General features: G+C 40.2%; 2 protein-coding genes across 2 annotated transcripts in view; both read right to left on the reverse strand.

The window, feature by feature from the left end:
- Nucleotides 1-19,504, reverse strand: part of LOC129729460 (uncharacterized) — a 139,419-nt gene that overhangs the window by 53,850 nt on the left and 66,065 nt on the right. The window lies entirely within an intron of this gene.
- LOC129729459 (uncharacterized) lies at nt 1,924-2,666 on the reverse strand. Its single transcript, XM_055688043.1, has 3 exons — nt 2,478-2,666; nt 2,226-2,420; nt 1,924-2,164 (listed from the first exon to the last, which is right to left on the reverse strand). Exons 1-3 carry the CDS (start codon nt 2,533-2,535, stop codon nt 1,962-1,964), a joined length of 456 nt encoding a protein of 151 aa, XP_055544018.1. The 5' UTR covers nt 2,536-2,666; the 3' UTR covers nt 1,924-1,961.

The raw sequence follows: 19,504 nt of genomic DNA on the forward strand, positions 1-19,504 counted from the left end.
CAAATCATCATGACGATACCAACACCGGTTGAATCTTTTGAAGTATAGCGATTTGGAGATGCTAAACACATTCAAAATACGCTGGAGCATCAAATGCGTTATGCCCAGCACACATTTGTTGTACTGGCTCCAAACTTAATCAGTAAATGCGTTAATTTCGCTCATAAATGATCTGGTTACGCACATTCAAACTTATATATTCTTTTAATAAATGCAGAAATGAAAATGAAAAATATAGGAATGTTTTATACATCATTTTGGATTGGGATTTTGAAGATATAAATTCCAATGTGACTGTTTTGGCAGTACTAATCAACGAACGCTACACGTTATTACCATGACAACTGTAAAACAGTGCAAAAAAAAAAAACAAAATGGATGGTGGTTTAATTCGTGTGCCTATAATTTGCTTACAACTTAAAGTTCCATAGATTCTTCACAAGTTTTTGTTCAATTCTTATTTTGTAACATTTTGCAAATCAATTGTACTTTAAGCCCTGAGAACAAACATTCATGTTCATATAAAAAATTGAAAATCGTGGGAAAAATTTGAATCATAATACGTTAAAACACTAACGACATCTGTCTTGTGCACTGTACGAATGTTGCCGTATCGATTTCGATATCTATCGATATCAGTGCTTGGTTTGATTGACACAAATGCCACGTAGCGGGAGCATGATCATTTACGTTTAAAATAACGGCTTTCAGGTCCTTACACACGCTTTGAAAATATAATGAACGTCTGTTCTCTGTGCTCTAAGGTACAAATTCAAAAGATAATTGATGATATGCTGACAGTGTATTGAGGAAAGTAATATCGAAAATATTCGGTTAAAAGCACCGAATTCGTCGGTTACCTCATGAGTGTCTATGAAAATCACCAATCATTTACAAAAGATTGGCGGACCTAATTTTGACTAACTGATATAAAAGACTCGAACCGCCCTATAAATTTTCAATTGTACAAAAATGTATTAAAATTAACGATTTCATTGAACTTTTAAAACAACATTATTTGATAAATGGTAGCGGTCTGCCCGAAATCGGTCCTTATCGATGTCTAGTCAAACCGCAAACAGAATCATTACACGAGATCGCGGCAGTAAAATCACGAACAATTGTTGATACAGCAATAGCAATTCATGTACCGCAAGCATTTTTTCACTCTTTTGTGGTCTGCTTCTAGCTCCCGTTACAGTTTAGTAGATGGATAAACGATTGACGAGAGCCAGTACCAGTCAAGATTGAAGCTTTTCAATCTGTATCGTGACACAAAGAGGCGCCCGGTGCTGAGTGACAGACCAGCAAAACGAATTCTGGTTTCATGAAGACTCGTCTTTCGTTCTAAGCTAGCTGAGCGAGTGTCGAAGGAAATGTACGGAACAAGCTCGAGCCTACAACGGCTGGCATTGAAGGGCATGAGTTCTACCCCCTGCAGTACCAGATCGGTGTCTGTCGACTGTGGAAATCGATGCTAGGCGACTCTGGAAATGGCCTCGAATCACGCCATCCGGTGATTAACATTTACACTTTTGTGTTTCGCTGTTGTGAATAGCACGAGCGAGAGAGAGAAAGAGTGAGCGGAACAACTAAAGCAAAGGCCGAATATGCCACCGTAGAATACTGCCTTCGACCAACGAATGGCGAACGGAAATACTTCATTCCGAAGTGTGGTTTCGCGGCTTGGTCGAAATTAATCCGTGCTGTAGCATAGCGTGTGGGCTTCCATTAACAACAACGAGCGAACCGAAGACCAGTATGGAACAAACTTTCGGAAGGTAGCTCAAAAATCATAAAATAAATGGATCAAATGTAATCTGATGCCATCAACCAAAAATTATATTATTTTACACTTTTCGGAAGCGACCATAAAAAAAGCTTATTTACTTCATCATCTTTTTTTTTGGGAAAAGTTTATTCTGTCGGCAGTGAAAATGTTCTTAAATGTTACGCAAAAGTTAATCTTTTTGGAACAATTGCGTGGCAAACCATCCTGCCACAATGAGCAGGGTACTGCAAACCAGGTCAGCGGCACTGTTACATCGGTCCGAGTTGCAACTCAAACAATCCAGATGGCCAGTAGATTCAAGCGGTTTCAGGCTACAAGTTCTATAATTTTTAAACAAACAACCCTTCGTTTTGAACCGCTCGACCGGTTGATCTGAATCGAAACAAAACCGTGAAAATGTGAAAACTCAATTGCATAGAACAATCCCACTTACTCTGCAACGTGAAATTAGCAAACACGCAAATAAATTCATCCGATGGTTCGATTTCCTCCTCGACGGTTGGATACATATCCGTCAGACGATGAAGCGTGGAATGGGCATAACCGTGATCACACCTCACCACGTTATCCTGGGCTGGATCGTTGCAGTTCTCGACCCCCTTGCATTGGATGCATTCGAGCGCGGATGCTGTAAAATGTTACACCAAAGTAAAACAGCGTTTTGAAGAGCGAGGAAATAACACACCTGTGCTGGAGATCAAAACGCAGAGAAAAAGCATCTCCAAAACTCGGCTTTTTTTCATCCTGGACTCTCACAAATGAATAAATCAGAATAAATACCCACGCAACCGGTAGCATCGGTTAAAACAAATAACTTTATCAGTAAACTATTCGTAATGGTAAAATTGGCTAATAAACACCGTCCACGGAACGGCGCGGCACCAAAATAAACTAAATGTATTCAATGGGGAGCTCCGGTAGCAATAAGAGATTAAATCAGGATTAAAATCGTTGTTTGGATTACGATTGTCAATGACAGATACACACATATTTCGGCAACTCCGACATAATCATCGGATATTTACTGCAGCAATTAGATAGAAGTGGCAAATTAGCCGGCCTTTCGTTTCCAAATGATAGCGCAACCAATCACAACTCTTATCTAAGCAGCAACGATACGGCCGGGAGAAAACAAAACTCAGCAAACAATCGATTGTGACGGCAGGACTTATCGCGGCTTACAAATTTAATGATAACATGATGCGTCAAAAATACCCCGCGGGGTTCAACAAGAAGCAGTATATCGCAAACCGATGCGAGGTATGACTAAATTAATTAGGAATATTTTATTCGTGGTCGGCAAACGAGATGGGATTTACTGGATTTTTCGAGTGATCCTCACATCAATCAATCTAACAACCTTCCAATCTTTTCGAGAGAGCTGTATTATCATCGCTAACAATCTGAATATTTCTCCGGTAGTGGCATTTCCTCTGGTTTCCAACTCAGTCGGCATCCGTCCAATTAGGAATTTTAACGAGCAAACTTCCATTCCGATTGTCATCCCCGCACCCGGTGCAGGTAACGCTTGACTGTGATGATCCCTGTCCATTTTTCTCCGACCGCAGAGTGCATTTCCGCCCAGGTGGAAACGTAACGAACCGCAGACGCCATGATGAATAAAACATTCCGACAAGAGGCAGCCGAAGAATTACGATGATACATTATGCTGGATTCGGAATAAATTTTCCGGAAACGAAATAAATATCCTTATCCTTTCGGTGACCTCGAGCTGACTTGCTAGCTGCTGCTGCTGCTGCTTCGCTTCGTGTGCTCGGTTTCGCGCATTAAATATGTCGCATAGCTTTTTCCAAGTCAAAAAATAAAAGGGAGTTACTCGAATGGAAGATTCATTTTGCATATTTCTAAGAATCGTTGTCTATGTCTTGTGGTTGGTCTTAGCAGATACCTTTAAGAAGCCATTAGGGAGATTTCAAATCAAAATATTTTTGCTTTGGTTTAGTTGTGCTTCAAGTAGTAATTAAATGCCTCTGAAGAATGACTAAATTTTTGAATAATTTAATTTTTTATTCACTTAAGGAGTTCAATGAAATTAACCTGTTTAAACAAGCCTTCGCGTACAATTTTACCCTCATTGGAAGTGTGCCGAGCGATTGCGATCCGAAATCGTTGATTCAATTATTTCAGCATCATCTCACTTCTACTCGAGTCTACATACTGACAAGCCGCACTGTAAACTGCAACCGTTGGCAAATGGATTCAGTAATGTTCCGTTCGATTTCTGGCAGCAAGGCAACGGATCGCTAGCCAAAAAGCGAACTCGGTAACGATAGAGTTAAATGTTTATCGAAATAATGAACTGCAATTGAATTGCCAAGCTGGCACCGCGTTGGATGATACTTTCGTTCCGTTTGGCAAAGTTTGCCCAATCGCTGTACTGAAACTAGGGAACATTGCGACAACCGCAACGACGAAAGTCATCAACATACAAGTCGTCATTGATTTGCCAACGACTGCGACATGCCAAACGTTCCGGCCAGCTGCTGCCGAATGTTGATCGTATCAGTTTGGAATGCTCGCCGATTTTCGACGGTAAAAGTTTACCCCGAAAATCGTACCCCATTTGTGGTTTCACACAGTTAAAGCAAAGGATTATGATGGCCGATTAGATCTGATTAAAATTTCACGTTCGAAACTGTCGAATATTGTGCAACGTTAGTAGATACTATCAAAAATGTAAATTGTAGATCGAGGCAAATTTAAACCCAATTCATAGAATCCCGATGGCCGTAAAGAGGAAAAACTCACCCAACCGTGCGGCATGAATAATCAATTTTCTTCTTCCTGCAGGCCGGCCAAGAATTTCTTTACGATGCATCAAATTTGCTGGTTTCAAGTTCAACTTTCGACTGGCCTTGCCGGATGAAGAGGAAACCCATTCACGGGGAAAACGTTCTCATGCAACGCCTGAAGAAGGGATGGCCTAGATCCAAGAACAATGTTTTCTTTAACTTTATCCTTTTGGGTTGCGGAAGGGCGTGCAAAGCGGAACAAGCTTTCTTTGCATTTGGTGAAGTTGAAAAAAGACTAGAACAAACTTTGCTCGAGCTACACAGGGAAAAAGTTTTCATTCGGATTGAAGCCACAGCCTTCGGTTGGTGAATAAATATGTAAGCGCATTTGATTTGCGGCTGCCGCTGGTTTTGACTTCGATAACGACTTATTGATCTCATTGTTAATCATTTGGCGAGAAAAGTTTTCAGTCGATTCCCGCTAAAATGCTTTATCTATTGCGAAGCTAGGAAAATCCGGCAGTTTACGGCTTCTCTGGAAGTAAAATTTTCCCATTCATTGCGCTGGAGGCTGTTTTACAGTAGATCTGCTGCAACTTTACTGGGATTTTAAATCCCAGGAAATATTGATAATCCGTTAAACTGTGGGTCAAAAATCATCCGCAAAAACTACATTCAAAAGTTCGAGTCTAAGTGACTATTGTGTTTTTCTATTTCGCACAAGTATTGTACAAAAGGAGCCGCACAAGTACTCGTACGTGAAGGGGGGGGAGGGGGGTTGAGTCTGCGTTACTTATTGTAACATAGGGAAAAGGGTGGGAGGGAGGTAGTTGAGACAGTTACGTAACTGTGATGTTTGCTTAAAATCAAAAATTTGGAGGGTGTCAGTCTTATCGAACGTTACTAATTGTAACATAGGAGGGGGGGGGGGGAGGCAGTCTGAAATCTGGATTTTTAGCATTGCGTTTTTGACGTGGGACAACGCCTCTCTTCACTATACTAAGGTACATTCTGTGAAAACTGGATTGAACATGTAACGTTTCTGGTTGGCGGAATGGAAGATTTTAGATACTAATAGCGCTCAAACAACTGTTCCGATTTCGATAGTTAATATACCGTTGGAAAGCTAAAATATACAAGATTTGTATAACATGATAATTTTAATTACCATTTTCTTATTACTCCGTGAAAATTGTGGAAAACTTTGAAGGTCGAATATCCACATACATTTTTCATACGATTGGTATATTTCCCTAACGCAGACTTCAAAAACATAGACGAAATGATTTCACGCATTCAGTCATTGGCTAGCAATGCCAGCCAATTGGCATCGCATTCATCACCCAATGTAAGCAACGAAAAGAAAGCAGAGATGCTTCTACGTGATTGGTTCTTCCCCCAACTGCCAAAGTTCCCCACACTGAGTGAGGCTATAAAAGAACATTCCGTGTTGAGAGAAGATCATTACCTGGTCGACCGTCAAGGCGAACAGTTCGGCTTCCCTTCGATCTGAGTTGGACCCCACCAGTGGTAATCTAATTCAGATATCGTTGTTGGAATACAGCCCGAAATTGGACGTGAACGACACTGGGGACCATTGGAAGACTTGGAAGCCGTTTGGGTGCAGCCGATAGTGTAGGTATAGTTTGTCGTATATCAAGCGTGTGTGTCTGAGTAGCGTGTGGGTGTGTGAATAGCGTGCGTGTATGTGTGAGTGGTGTGTGCGTGTATGTGTGTGTATGTGTAAGTAACGCATGTGTGTATGTGTAAGCAACGTGTGCGTGTATGTGTAAGTAACGTGTGCGTGTATGTGTGTAAGTGTATGTGTGTGTGTGTGTGTGTGTGTCTGTGTCCATTTGTGTGCGTGTGTGTATGTGTGTATCTCTGTGTATGTGTGTGTGTGTCTGTGTTTGTGTGTGTATGTGTTTGTGTGTCTGTGTATGTATGTGTGTGTTTGTATGTGTGTGTGTCTGTGTGTGTTTGTATGTGTGTGTGTGTGTCTGTGTATGTATGTGTGTGTTTGTATGTGTGTGTGTCATTGTGTGTGTGTAAGTAGCGTGGGTGTGTCTGAGTAGCATGTGCGTGTTAGTAGTGTGTGCGTGTGAGTAGTGTGTGTGTGAGTAGTGTGTGTGTGAGTAGTATGTGTGTGAGTAGTGTGTGTGTAAGTAGTGTGTGTGTGAGTAGTGTGTGTGTGAGTAGTGTGTGTGTGAGTAGTGTGTGTGTGAGTAGTGTGTGTGTAAGTAGTGTGTGTGTGTGAGTAGTGTGTGTGTGAGTAAAGTGTGTGTGTGCGTGTGTGTGTGTCTGTTTGTGTGTGTGTGTTTGTGTGTATAACATGTAAGTGCAAAAATGCATTTATCCGAGGTAAATAAATTCATGACAGAATACTTGTATGTATAGGCAACAAGTTAATTATTTTTCCTATTAGTACTTAAATTGGTATTTCTATGATATAATTTAATGCTAGTTATTTTCAACACTGAGCTTGTTTTGCGTTTATTTGTAACATGGGACTGACCAAAATTCATATTTTTCTAATCAGTTTAGTAACAAAAAGCTGTTTCTTGCGATTTTTTGAGAGCACCGGGTATGTGAAGAAGTTTTTGAGGCAAAAAGTGATGAGAAATTAAATGGGACTGTTATGCATTTATGGGCAGTTCATGTGGAAATTGGTATTTGTATGCTGTGGTTTATGACAGGTGTATGTGTTTTTTTTTTTTTAAATGTTTATGGTTTATTGCGTATGGTATTCGTACGTTTGGTTTGTGTTATATACTATGGCTATAGAGCTTTCTACGCCAGATCTCACCAATACAGGCTTAATCGAGTATCCTTATTAAATCAGCTGATATTCAATTTCGATAAATATTTCACTTGTGAATCCTAGTTCTTTAGTGTTACCTGTTTTAACAAACTTTGTTTTAGTAGAAAAAAAAGATTAAATAAAACTAAAAATCGGCTTACAATTTGAATAAAAGTTCTGGGCAGGAGGAAACTTTTTGTTACCACCAGCGTATTGATTATTTGCAACCAAAAATAAAGCTTGTATTGGTGCCGCGTAAAAAAAAGCGTAAATTCCAAAATCCGCGTAAAAAAACCACGTAAATTCCGGAACCCGCGTAGAAAAAAACCGCGGAAAATCTGCAATCCGAGTGAAGAGAAACCGCAATCCGCGCAAAAAAGAACGCGTAAATTCCGGAATTCGCGTGAAAAAAAAACCCCGTGAATTCTGGAATCCGCGTAAAAAAAGGCGTAAATAACTCGATGTAATATGCTGTTCAAGTATGTACGTTATGTAAAAAAAAAATAAAAAAGTCGGTATAAAATTTAAAACTGATATTGTTATGAAATTGAAATTCAGTAATGACTTTAAGTAATGTTGTAAATTTTCTAAATTGTAATGCTCGCTTTTTAAAAGTGAAAGAAAATGATTTTTTTAATAGTCCATGATGTTCATATTGCAGCTGTGACCGAAACGCTTTTAAAGCCTTACATTAAACTAAAAAGAAACCCCAACTATATAGTTAACAGGTTTGATAGAATTGATGTCGCCGGAGGTGGAGTTGTAATAGTTATCACCATCGAATAAAACATCGTATCATGTCCCATCTTGAAACGAAGGTTATTGAAAACTTGGGAATTGAAATCGAAACAGATAGCCGTAGTGTATCTACCTTTTCAATGCACTGGTGAGCGGAAAAATTATTTCAAAGGAGATTTACAAAAACTTACCAGAAATAAATCTAATTTTTTTATCATCGGTGATTTCAATGCAAAACATTGATCATGGAATAATGCACAAAGCAATTCCAATGGAAAAATTGTGTTTAACGATTGCTCGGCTGGATTTTAATCAATTTTGTCTCCGAATAGTCCAACATGTTTTTCTTCTGTCAGGAATTCATCCACACTTGATTTGGTATTAACAAATCAAAGTCATTCATGCAGTGATTTGTTAACTCATGATGATTTTGATTCTGGTCATCTTCCTATAACTTTTTCCATATCCCGTGAAACTGTTATAAATTCCACTAGGTCTGTGTTTAATTATCACAAGGCCAATTGGTATCGATATCGTACCACGATCGAAGAAAGCTTGAATTGTGATATTGTTTTACAAAACAGTGCTAACATTGACGGAGCATTGGATGATTTGTGCAGTTTAATACTCAATGCCCGAAACGTATCTAAGGCTAAAGTGAAATTATTATACGCCTATTATTGACAACGAGCTTCAACTTCCTATACATTCGACGAACATCCTGCTTTGAAAGTTATTTTTGAAGATTGACAAACGAAAATCAAACATAGATTCACTTTCTTGCGATATGAAAATTTCATGAGAGAAGTTGAACATCTAAAACCATATTCCAAACCTTTCTGGAAGCTTTCGAAGGTTCTTAAGAAACCTTCAAAGCCCATTCCAGTCCTCAAAGATGGTGACCAAATATTTCTTACGAATGAACAAAAAGCTCAAAAACTTGCCCAGCAGTTCGAGAGTGTTCATAATTTCAATTTGAACGTAATGAGTCCTATTGAAAATGAAGTATCACAAAAGTATGATCCTCATTCTGTGCCGAACACGCATCAGTACTGGACGTGTTTGGTGATCGGTCCGATAGAGTATAAAACAAAAGACGTGTGAACAAGTGTTGGCATTGTTTGCCTGGTCAAGTGAAATAAATCCGGGTTCAAGGTCGTGCCTTTGTGCAACTGTTTCGCATCGTGACTGCCAGCTGGTGCGTAAGCCGATTTGGCTGCTGGCTGGATTGTGCTACAGCAGTGGACGAGACACAAACGAGGAAAAAGAAGAAGCCATCAGTGTCAGCGAGTTGTATCGCTGTGTGGAGTGATCTCACACCTGGCTCGCTGCTGGTGGCTGTTTGGTGCTGCTGTATTGGTGCTGCTGTATTGGTGCTGCTGGCTGTAACGGCTGCTACTTCGAACGATCGGACAACCAACCTTACTGGAAGGGAGAAATAAAAAGGTACGTGTTCTTGTCAGCGCTAGTGCGCTAGACTTAGCGCGATGGATGTAGATCCCTCGCCTCCCGCGCCACCATCCCCGAACCCCTCTGACTCTGACCCTTCTGTTACCCCCTCCCCTGTTCATTCTTCAGTCCCCCCTCGCCCCAGGCTTTACCCAGACGGAGCCCAGGGCAGCTATACTGTTTATTTTCGGCCAAAGGCAGGACCGAAATCGAAAAAGTTGAACCTCTTGCAGATTTCTAAAGACCTGACGAAGGAGTACAAGGGCGTGACCGAAATTTCCAAGGTCCGGCCTAACAAGCTCCGTGTCGTGGTCGGTAACCTGAAAGAGGCCAACGATATAGCTTGCTCTGAGCTCTTCACACGCGAGTATCGCGTTTACATACCCGCACGAGACGTGGAGATCGACGGTGTCATAACCGATTCGAGTCTGTCCGTCGAGTGTATACTGCAAAGTGCCAAAGGGTGCTATAAGAACAAAACGTGTCCCGAAGTAAAGGTGCTCGACTGCAAGCAATTGCGGTCAGCATCGATCATCGGTGGCAAAACAGTATACCCTCCGTCAGACTCGTTTCGAGTTACGTTCGCCGGGTCTGCACTACCAAGCCACGTCTCGATCCACCGGGTTCGTCTCCCTGTGAGGCTCTACGTGCCCCGCGTCATGAACTGCCTGAATTGCAAGCAGTTAGGCCATACAGCCGCCTACTGCTGCAATAAGGCACGTTGTGGCAAGTGTGGGGAGTCTCATGCGGAAGATTCTTGCAGTGTTAACGCTGAAAAGTGTATTCACTGCGGAGAAAATCTACATGAGCTCTCGACATGTGCGGTGTACATGCAGCGCAGGGATAAAATAAAACGGTCTCTCAAAGAGCGTTCAAAGCGTTCCTACGCTGACATGCTGAAGAAGACCGTTACCACTTCTCCCGTTACTTCGAACCCCTTCGATCTGTTGTCCTCTGATGAAACCGATTCTGACGATTCACCAGCGGGAGCATCTTACGCCAATCCTGGGGAGTCTAGAAAGAGGAAAAAAATTTCCTCTCCTAAACTTCCCAGAAAAGGTCCTAAGATTTCTCAAAGTGAAATGAAAGTTACAAACAAACCAAACAGTGCTGCGGAAAAACCGAAGCAAACTCCTCCTGGGCTGGCAAATTTAAAGTCCCAGAAGGAGTTCCCAGCACTGCCAGGAACATCTAAAACCCCAGTTGCTCCTTTTACACTCCCAGTTGATGAAACAAACTCTGGATTAGTGAAATTTTCTGACATTGTGGACTGGATTTTTGAAACTTTCAATGTACCCGATCCAATTAAAATTTTTCTTACAGCATTCCTCCCAACAGTTAGATCATTTTTGAAGCAGTTGACTGCCCAATGGCCTCTCCTTGCAGCGATTGTATCCTTCGATGCCTAATTCAACTGCGTATATGAAGGATTCTATCTCTGTCTTACAGTGGAATTGTAGAAGTATTTTACCAAAAATTGATTCGTTTAAAGTTTTGATAAATAAAAACAAATGCGATGCATTTTCCCTTTGTGAAACTTGGCTTACTTCAAATATTGATCTCAACTTCCATGATTTTAATATTATTCGCCTTGATCGAGACACCCCATATGGAGGAGTACTTTTAGGGATTAAAAAGTGCTATTCTTTCTATCGTATTAACCTCCCCTCGATTCCAGGCATCGAAGTTGTCGCATGTCAAATGACAATACAAGGTAAAGAGCTTTGTATTGCCTCAATATATATTCCCCCCAGAGCACAGGTTGGGCAACGGCTGCTCTTTGATTTAATAGAACTTCTTCCCTCGCCACGTTTGATTTTGGGAGACTTCAACTCTCATGGCGTGGCTTGGGGTTCCCCATACAATGATAACCGCTCCTCTTTAATCTATAACCTTTGCGATGACTTCGACATGACTATTTTAAACAACGGTGAAATGACACGTATCCCGAAACCTCCAGCGCGCCCAAGCGCTTTGGATCTATCCTTATGTTCGACGTCGCTACGGTTGGATTGCACATGGAAGGTAATCCTCGATCCTCACGGTAGCGACCATCTGCCTATTCTTATTTCAATTACTAACGGGTCAACTCGCATGCGACCAATTGACATCCCGTATGACCTCACACGAAATGTCGATTGGAAGTTATACGAGGAAATGATTTCAAAAGCGGTCGAGTCGATTCAACATCATTTACCACTTGAAGAATACAACCTCCTCGCGGGCTTGATTCTCGACGCCGCGTTGCAAGCCCAAACGAAGAAATATCCCGGCGTAACGATCAAAGAACGGCCTCCCACTCCGTGGTGGGACCAAGAGTGCTCCGATGTCTACACGCAAAGATCCGACGCGTTTAAGGCCTACCAGACGGGAGGTATACCTGGCGACTATTTACGGTATTCGGAGCTTGATACCAAGCTTAAAAGCTTGGCTACAGCAAAGAAACGTGGATATTGGCGTCGGTTCGTGAACGAGACGTCGAGGGAGACATCGATGAGCACTCTTTGGAACACAGCCCGAAGAATGCGGAATCGCGTAACGGTCAACGAAAGCGAGGAGTCTTCAAGTAGGTGGATATTTGATTTTGCCAGGAAAGTATGTCCGGACTCTGTTCCTGCGCAAAATATTGTTCGCGATGCGTCTCCGGGCCACGACGCGTTAGAATCACCTTTTACGATGGCAGAATTTTCAGTTGCCCTCCTGTCCTGTAACAATAACGCGCCTGGATTAGATAGAATCAAATTCAACTTGTTGAAGAATCTACCCGGCAATGCCAAGAGGCGCTTGTTGAACTTGTTCAATAAGTTCCTGGAGCAAAACATTGTACCGCAGGATTGGAGGCAAGTGAAGGTGATCGCCATCCAAAAACCAGGGAAACCAGCTTCTAATCACAACTCTTATAGGCCGATTGCAATGCTATCCTGTATCCGGAAATTGATGGAAAAAATGATACTCCGTCGTTTAGACCACTGGGTCGAATCAAATGGTCTACTATCAGAAACTCAATTTGGCTTCCGCCGTGCCAAAGGGACGAATGATTGTCTTGCGTTGCTTTCAACAGATATTCAGCTGGCGTATGCTCGTAAAGAACAAATGGCGTCTGCGTTCTTGGACATTAAGGGGGCTTTTGATTCCGTTTCTATTGACATTCTTTCGGGTAAACTTCACCGACAAGGATTTTCTCCAATTTTGAACAATTTTTTGCACAATTTGTTGTCCGAAAAGCACATGCATTTTACGCATGGCGATTTGGCAACTTTTCGCATTAGCTACATGGGTCTTCCCCAGGGCTCATGTTTAAGCCCCCTTCTTTACAACTTTTATGTAAATGACATCGACGAATGTCTGGCAAATTCATGCACGATAAGGCAACTTGCAGACGACAGTGTAATCTCTGTTACAGGAGCCAAAGCTGCCGATTTGCAAGGACCATTGCAAGATACCTTGGACAATTTGTCTGCTTGGGCTTTACAGCTAGGTATCGAATTCTCTCCGGAGAAGACTGAGATAGTAGTTTTTTCTAGGAAGCATGAACCTGCTCAGCTTCAAACACAATTGATGGGTAAAACGATTTCTCAGGTTTTTGTACGCAAATATCTTGGTGTCTGGTTCGACTCTAAAGGCACCTGGGGTTGCCACGTGAGGTATCTGATGAAAAAATGTCAACAAAGAGTGAATTTTCTTCGTACAATAACCGGACAATGGTGGGGAGCCCATCCAGGAGACCTTATAAGGCTTAACCAAACAACGATATTGTCTGTTATTGAATACGGGTGTTTCTGCTTCCGCTCCGCAGCAAACACACATTTGATCAAACTGGAGAGAATACAATATCGTTGTTTGCGTATCGCCTTAGGTTGCATGCAGTCGACCCATACGATGAGTTTGGAGGTTTTAGCTGGAGTACTACCATTGAAAAACCGCTTCTGGAGCCTGTCTTCTCGTATTCTAATCAAATGTGAGGTCTTGAACCGTCCCGTGATTGAAAATTTTGAAAGGTTAATCGAACTTCATTCTCAAACCCGTTTTATGACATTGTATTTCAATCACATGTCCCAAAATATTAACCCTTCTTCGAATATTCCAAATCGTGTCGACTTATCAAATACTTCTGATTCTACTGTGTTTTTCGATACATCCATGATAGAAGAAACTCGTGGAATCCCGGATCATTTACGCGTGCAGCAGATCCCTAAAATTTTTTCCAATAAATATCGAAACATCAACTGCGACAATATGTACTACACTGACGGATCACTTCTTGATGGGTCCACTGGCTTCGGTATCTTCAATAACAATTTAACCGTCTCCCATAAGCTCGATAATCCTGCTTCTGTTTACGTCGCAGAATTAGCTGCAATTCAGTACACCCTAGGGATTATCGAAAAAATGCCCACGGACCATTATTTCATCTTTACGGACAGTCTCAGTTCCATTGAGGCTCTCCGATCGATGAAAGATGTTAAGCACTCTCCGTATTTCCTGGGGAAAATACGGGAACATCTGAGTGCTTTATCCGAAAAATCTACTCAGATTACCTTAGCGTGGGTCCCTTCTCACTGCTCGATACCGGGTAATGAGAAAGCGGACTCTTTGGCTAAGGTGGGCGCAACAAACGGTGATATTTATGAAAGACCAATTGCCTTTAATGAATTTTTCGCACTTGTACGTCAGAATACGATCATCAGTTGGCAAAATGCTTGGACCAGAGGGGAATTGGGAAGGTGGTTACATTCCATAATCCCCAAAGTATCGACGAACCCGTGGTTCAAGGGGTTGGATGTAGGTCGGGATTTCATTTGCGTGATGTCCCGGCTTATGTCCAATCACTATAGATTTGACGCGCTCCTCCGTCGTGCTGGGCTCGGGGAAAGTGGTATCTGTGCCTGTGGTGAAGGTTATCACGACATAGAGCATGTGGTTTGGTCATGCCCTGTACACCGTGACGCCAGGTCTAAATTAATAGCTTCCCTGCAGGCCGAGGGTAGACAGCCGGCTGTTCCTGTTCGTGATGTCTTGGCGAGCCGTGACCTATCCTACATGTCCCTTATATACGTTTTCCTGAAATCCATCCACGCCCCAGTCTAGTCCCGTTCCCCTCCGTCTACACCCAACAAAACGACAAGAACACGTTTGAACCTTAAGCACAAAACCAGCAACCAGACCCCGCACAATAGAACCAGGACCCAAGGACTACGAGCCTCTGTCCCAACTCACGACATCGTGGCTCAGCAGAACGAATCCATACATGCCATTCGACGATTATCAGACGACCATTGAACAACAAAACACTGATTGGAAATCCCATGCTAGTTTTAAGTTAGACTTAATTTCAGCTCGTAGTCGGCAGCGAGGATAAAAAATTTGCTTTAGTTTTTAAGTCATCAGATTGGCGCCGTTAAACATTAAATTGTATTTGTGCCGTGTCAAATAAATGTTATGTGAAGAAAAAAAAAAAAGTATGATCCGATCTCAAGAATTTCTTCCTGGTACTAGAAGGTACTAGAAACAAACTTGAATGAAATACGAACTATTATCAAGAACTTTAAAAACATGAAAGCACCGGGAGATGATGGAATTTTTTATATCATCGTTAAAAGACTTCCCGAAAGTTTTTAAATTTCTTGGTGAGAATTTTTAACAGATGCTTTGAATTAGTATATTTTCCCTCAAAATGGAATTTTAAAACCTGAAAAAAAAATCCAGCTAAAGCATCAAGTTATCGTCCAATTAGTTTACTCTCTTCTATAAGCAAACTTTATGAAAGAATGATTCTTAAAAGAATGACGACACATATCAATGAAAATTCATTTTTTGCAAATGAGCAGTTTGGATTTCGCCATGGGCATTCGACTACTCACCAGTTACTTAGAGTAACTAATATGATTCGTACTAATAAATCTGAAGGTTGTTCCACTAGAGCTGCTCTTCTAGACACAGAAAAAGCATTCGACAGTGTTTGGCATAAAGGTTTGATAGCTAAAATGTCCAATTTCCGTTTTCCTCTTAACATCACAAAAATGATACAAAATTACTTGACAGACCGCACTCTTCAGGTTAACTATTTAAATAGTAAATCTGATAGTTTGCTTGTTAGAGCTGGTGTCCCGATCAGAAAGAAAAAACAAAAATGTAACAGAAGCTGTTAGTATGTTACGGGAAAAACCTTACAGGTTGTGTTTTCAATTTGATCCCGTTAGGTGTTAAAATAACAGAAATTATAACAGAAATGATTCTACTACTATCAAACACATATCAAAATTTGTTACTAATGTATCAGCTTTCTAACAAAATAAGATAGTATATAGAACAGTATAATAACAAACATTGTTAGAAACAACTGGTTTTGAAAAAAACGAAAAATTAGTTAGATTTGTTTCAAAACTACTTCATTTCAGGTTTTGTTAACTCATTCAGATTCAATTTTGTTATCAAAATTATATGGAAAAATACAAAATTGTATCAATATATGTTATTTGTATCTCGCGTTGATATAATTTTGCAATTTTTCAGTTATGCTCTTCTGATCGGGGTACCCCAAGGAAGTATCTTGGGCCCAGTCTTATATAATATTTTTACTTCTGATCTTCCTGATTTACCACCAGGATGTGAGAAATCTCTGTTTTGTGACGAAACAAGCATTTCTATAAAAGAAAAAAGCAATCGTGTCATATGCAGTAGGCTGCAAAAAAAGTCTAGATATATTTTCTTCGTAAATGCAGAAATGGAAGATTTCTCGTAATGCATCAAAAACACAATTAATTATTTTTCCTCATAAACCAAGAGTTTCATTTCTCTAACCCACCAATAATCATGTTATTAAGATGAACGGTGCAATCTTAAATTGGTCTGACCAAGTTAAATATTCAAGGAGCCTTCAAGGAGCTCATTGAGAATATCCAAACAAACCCAAGCAGCACTTGTAACATCTTCTTGAAAAAATCAATAAAAATGAAAGTCGGATTGTGATCTCACTGCAGTTATTGTGAAACGTACTAGACTGCATGAGAGATGAAAAGGTCACATATATGACGCGATACGACTTTTGAACTCCCCAAGATACAGTATTGTTACATAGTGGTTAGTGTAACTGCAAAGTCGAACAGTAACTTATATTTCAGTAACAATTTACATTGTAACGTAAGGAAAACTAGCATAAAATCCGGGTAGGAAAAACTAGTAAAATAAATAAATAAATATAAATAAAAATCCGCGTTTAAAACACATGAAAACCTGAGAGTTTTCTCTCATTACGCTCCAATTAAACTGACTCGTTACTAGCGCTACTTTAAAATCTTTTAGTTTTCCTTCAATAAATATATGTGTTTGGTTCCACGAAAGATATAGCCACTCTATTAACCAGCAGTGTAAATTCGAGTGAGATGATAGAAATGGCGATTATTTTGAATAAATGAAAAAAAGTTTTGGCTTCATATAGAAATATCCTGCAACAATGTTTTCAACAATAAAAAAAGGATTGTCTTCTAATTTTTGCTGTTAATTACACTACTTTTAGATATGTGATTTTTGCCGGCATTGAAAAATATTTTGGTGGTTTAGCACGAATGAACCACACAGGCTTACTAATGTGGAAACATTAGAAAATATGTCAAACCAAATTATCAATAAGTTCCGACAAAAATCGTTGCAATCCTCCAACGATTGGCTATCTTTATAGTCACTATGATAGGTGTAAGGTTAGATTAAGGTTAAATTGAGGTTTAATTTTTAATTCTTTTTTTTTTTCTTGACAAGTAGGTTTACAATTTTCCTACAATTATATTCACTCAACTGCCGAAGTCATTACAATCCTTTAATGAAATTAAACTTAAAATATATGTAATAGTGTTGATATGTCACCTTTTGTGGCAGAAGCACAATGAAAATTCTGGATAAATATCAGTAAATAATTATTTCATCACAAAACATCCCCCTTATTAGAAAAAAAATACCGCCACTGCCACCACGCAGTTGAAACAACAGCTCACCTCAGTGTGAAGCCCTTGCTAGGGTATAACTGCCTTTAATGAACCACTTAGTAGCGTAGCTGCAAATTTTGCAAGGAATAATATAAAAATCTAAACTGAATTAAGTATTTCATTATGTATAAACATGAAGTAACTTGTTTATCATCTTTTCTGCATGAAAAACAACTAGATAATACCTCTATTTTCTTTTGATAAAAGAAATAAATCATCGTTTCAGTTTCCTTCAATGGGCCACCGTTTCCTTATTTGGACCACAACAATTTCCTAGTTTGGGCCAGGTCTAAATAATACATCTCTTTAACCGTAGCTGCCGCTGATGATATTAACTCTGGCTTACGCACTGAGAGTTCGGGATCTGGAACAACTGTAGACTGCACCCGTTCTTTCGTAATAGGGAATCCTTTACGTGCCATCCGAGTTATCCAGCCAACAATTGAATTCTCTTCCGCGGCAGTCAATGCAGTTTGTTCACCTTTTCGTGGTTTTCCTGACCACTTGCTGCTTGCACGGAACATTACGGTGGATCGTGGAACATTGGAGCGCCTGCAAGCTTCTCTAGTCGAAACACCACTTTTTATTGCTTGAAGACACTCAGTAACAGCTGTTTCAGTATATTTTTTACCAATTTCCAGCGTTTTTCCCATTTTAGCAGCAATTTTATACAATAACACGATCATAACAATATAATGGTAACTATGGTCACTATGATTCGCGGCGTTATTTCGATGATAGCTCTTGTTCGAAATGAAGCATGCCGGAATAAAGAAAACAGTATACCCTTAATTGGGCCACTATTTTTTCAATATTTTAAGTGTTTCTCTAGTAAAATTTATTGCTCATCTTTTAAAGACACTATTATCCTACCCGTTCATCGAAAATCTGCTTATTTTCGCTCGGAAAGTGTGATGTCAGTACAGTTTTTGGTAATGCCATTTCCTATGTAAACGTTAACGAACCATGGCAAACCAGGTAGCTATTTTTAAAAGACATTTTTTGCAGTTTTAATGAAGTATATTATAGTAAACGTCTGTTGCGACATTTCTAAAGAAGAACATTATTGAAGTTGTCAAAGCATAAATCAAAATTAGTATATTTATGGAATGGATACGACTCTTACATACAGCAAAGGCCACACCACGGCTTGGGCTTGAGAAAATTGCCTAAATAATGTACCTAAATGGTTCCGATTTTCGATTTCGTAAATTAAATATTTCAGAATGCCAACATTGACAAAATACCACCGCTTTTGGACATAATCGAAGCAGACGCTGCGTTCTAGATATTCGAACCATGGAAACTACGGTTGAAGAGAACCGTAGAACATGCTATTGATTTTGGTCAATATGGTTTCATATAAGAACTGTAAGAAAGCTGAATTTATCCCACAAAACATTAAACCTCAAGCGTTGTGAATTGGATTATGAACAAACTCTATAGGAAAATATGGTAACATTCTGTTGAAAATCTTACAGTACGGACTAATGTTTGTAATAATAGCTAAAATAATTTTAGTCGATCTACCAGAGGAAGATAAAAACACGTGTTACAACACTGTTGGACATACCTAATCGAAGACACAAACAACAATCCGACAGACTAATTACAACAGAACATGTAACACCGGTGTAGAACAACGGTCCGAGAGTAGTTGGAAATGGAAAACTACCAGGCAACAAACACATACACAGAAAAAAAACTAAAGCCATTCAGAGATGTGAAGAGATGCGGAATGCTGCAGTGCAGCACATTCTAGGAACCTACACGATTGTTAACAAGCAAATCGAAATCAAAAGCCAGCACTGGCCGAGTGTGAGGCCGCACTGCCAGCGGCAACGGAAGTCGTCGTCGGGTAACCCAAAGCAACTTTTTAATGATCATTCTCCAATGAAAACACATCATCACCACTGGGGGAAACTTGAGAGGAAAGCTGGGAAAAAGGGTACATAGAAGCATGGCATGAGATAGCCTGTGAGAAAACAGACAC

This window comes from Wyeomyia smithii, chromosome 3 (assembly GCF_029784165.1).
Source record: "Wyeomyia smithii strain HCP4-BCI-WySm-NY-G18 chromosome 3, ASM2978416v1, whole genome shotgun sequence".
Taxonomy (NCBI): Eukaryota; Metazoa; Arthropoda; class Insecta; order Diptera; family Culicidae; genus Wyeomyia; species Wyeomyia smithii.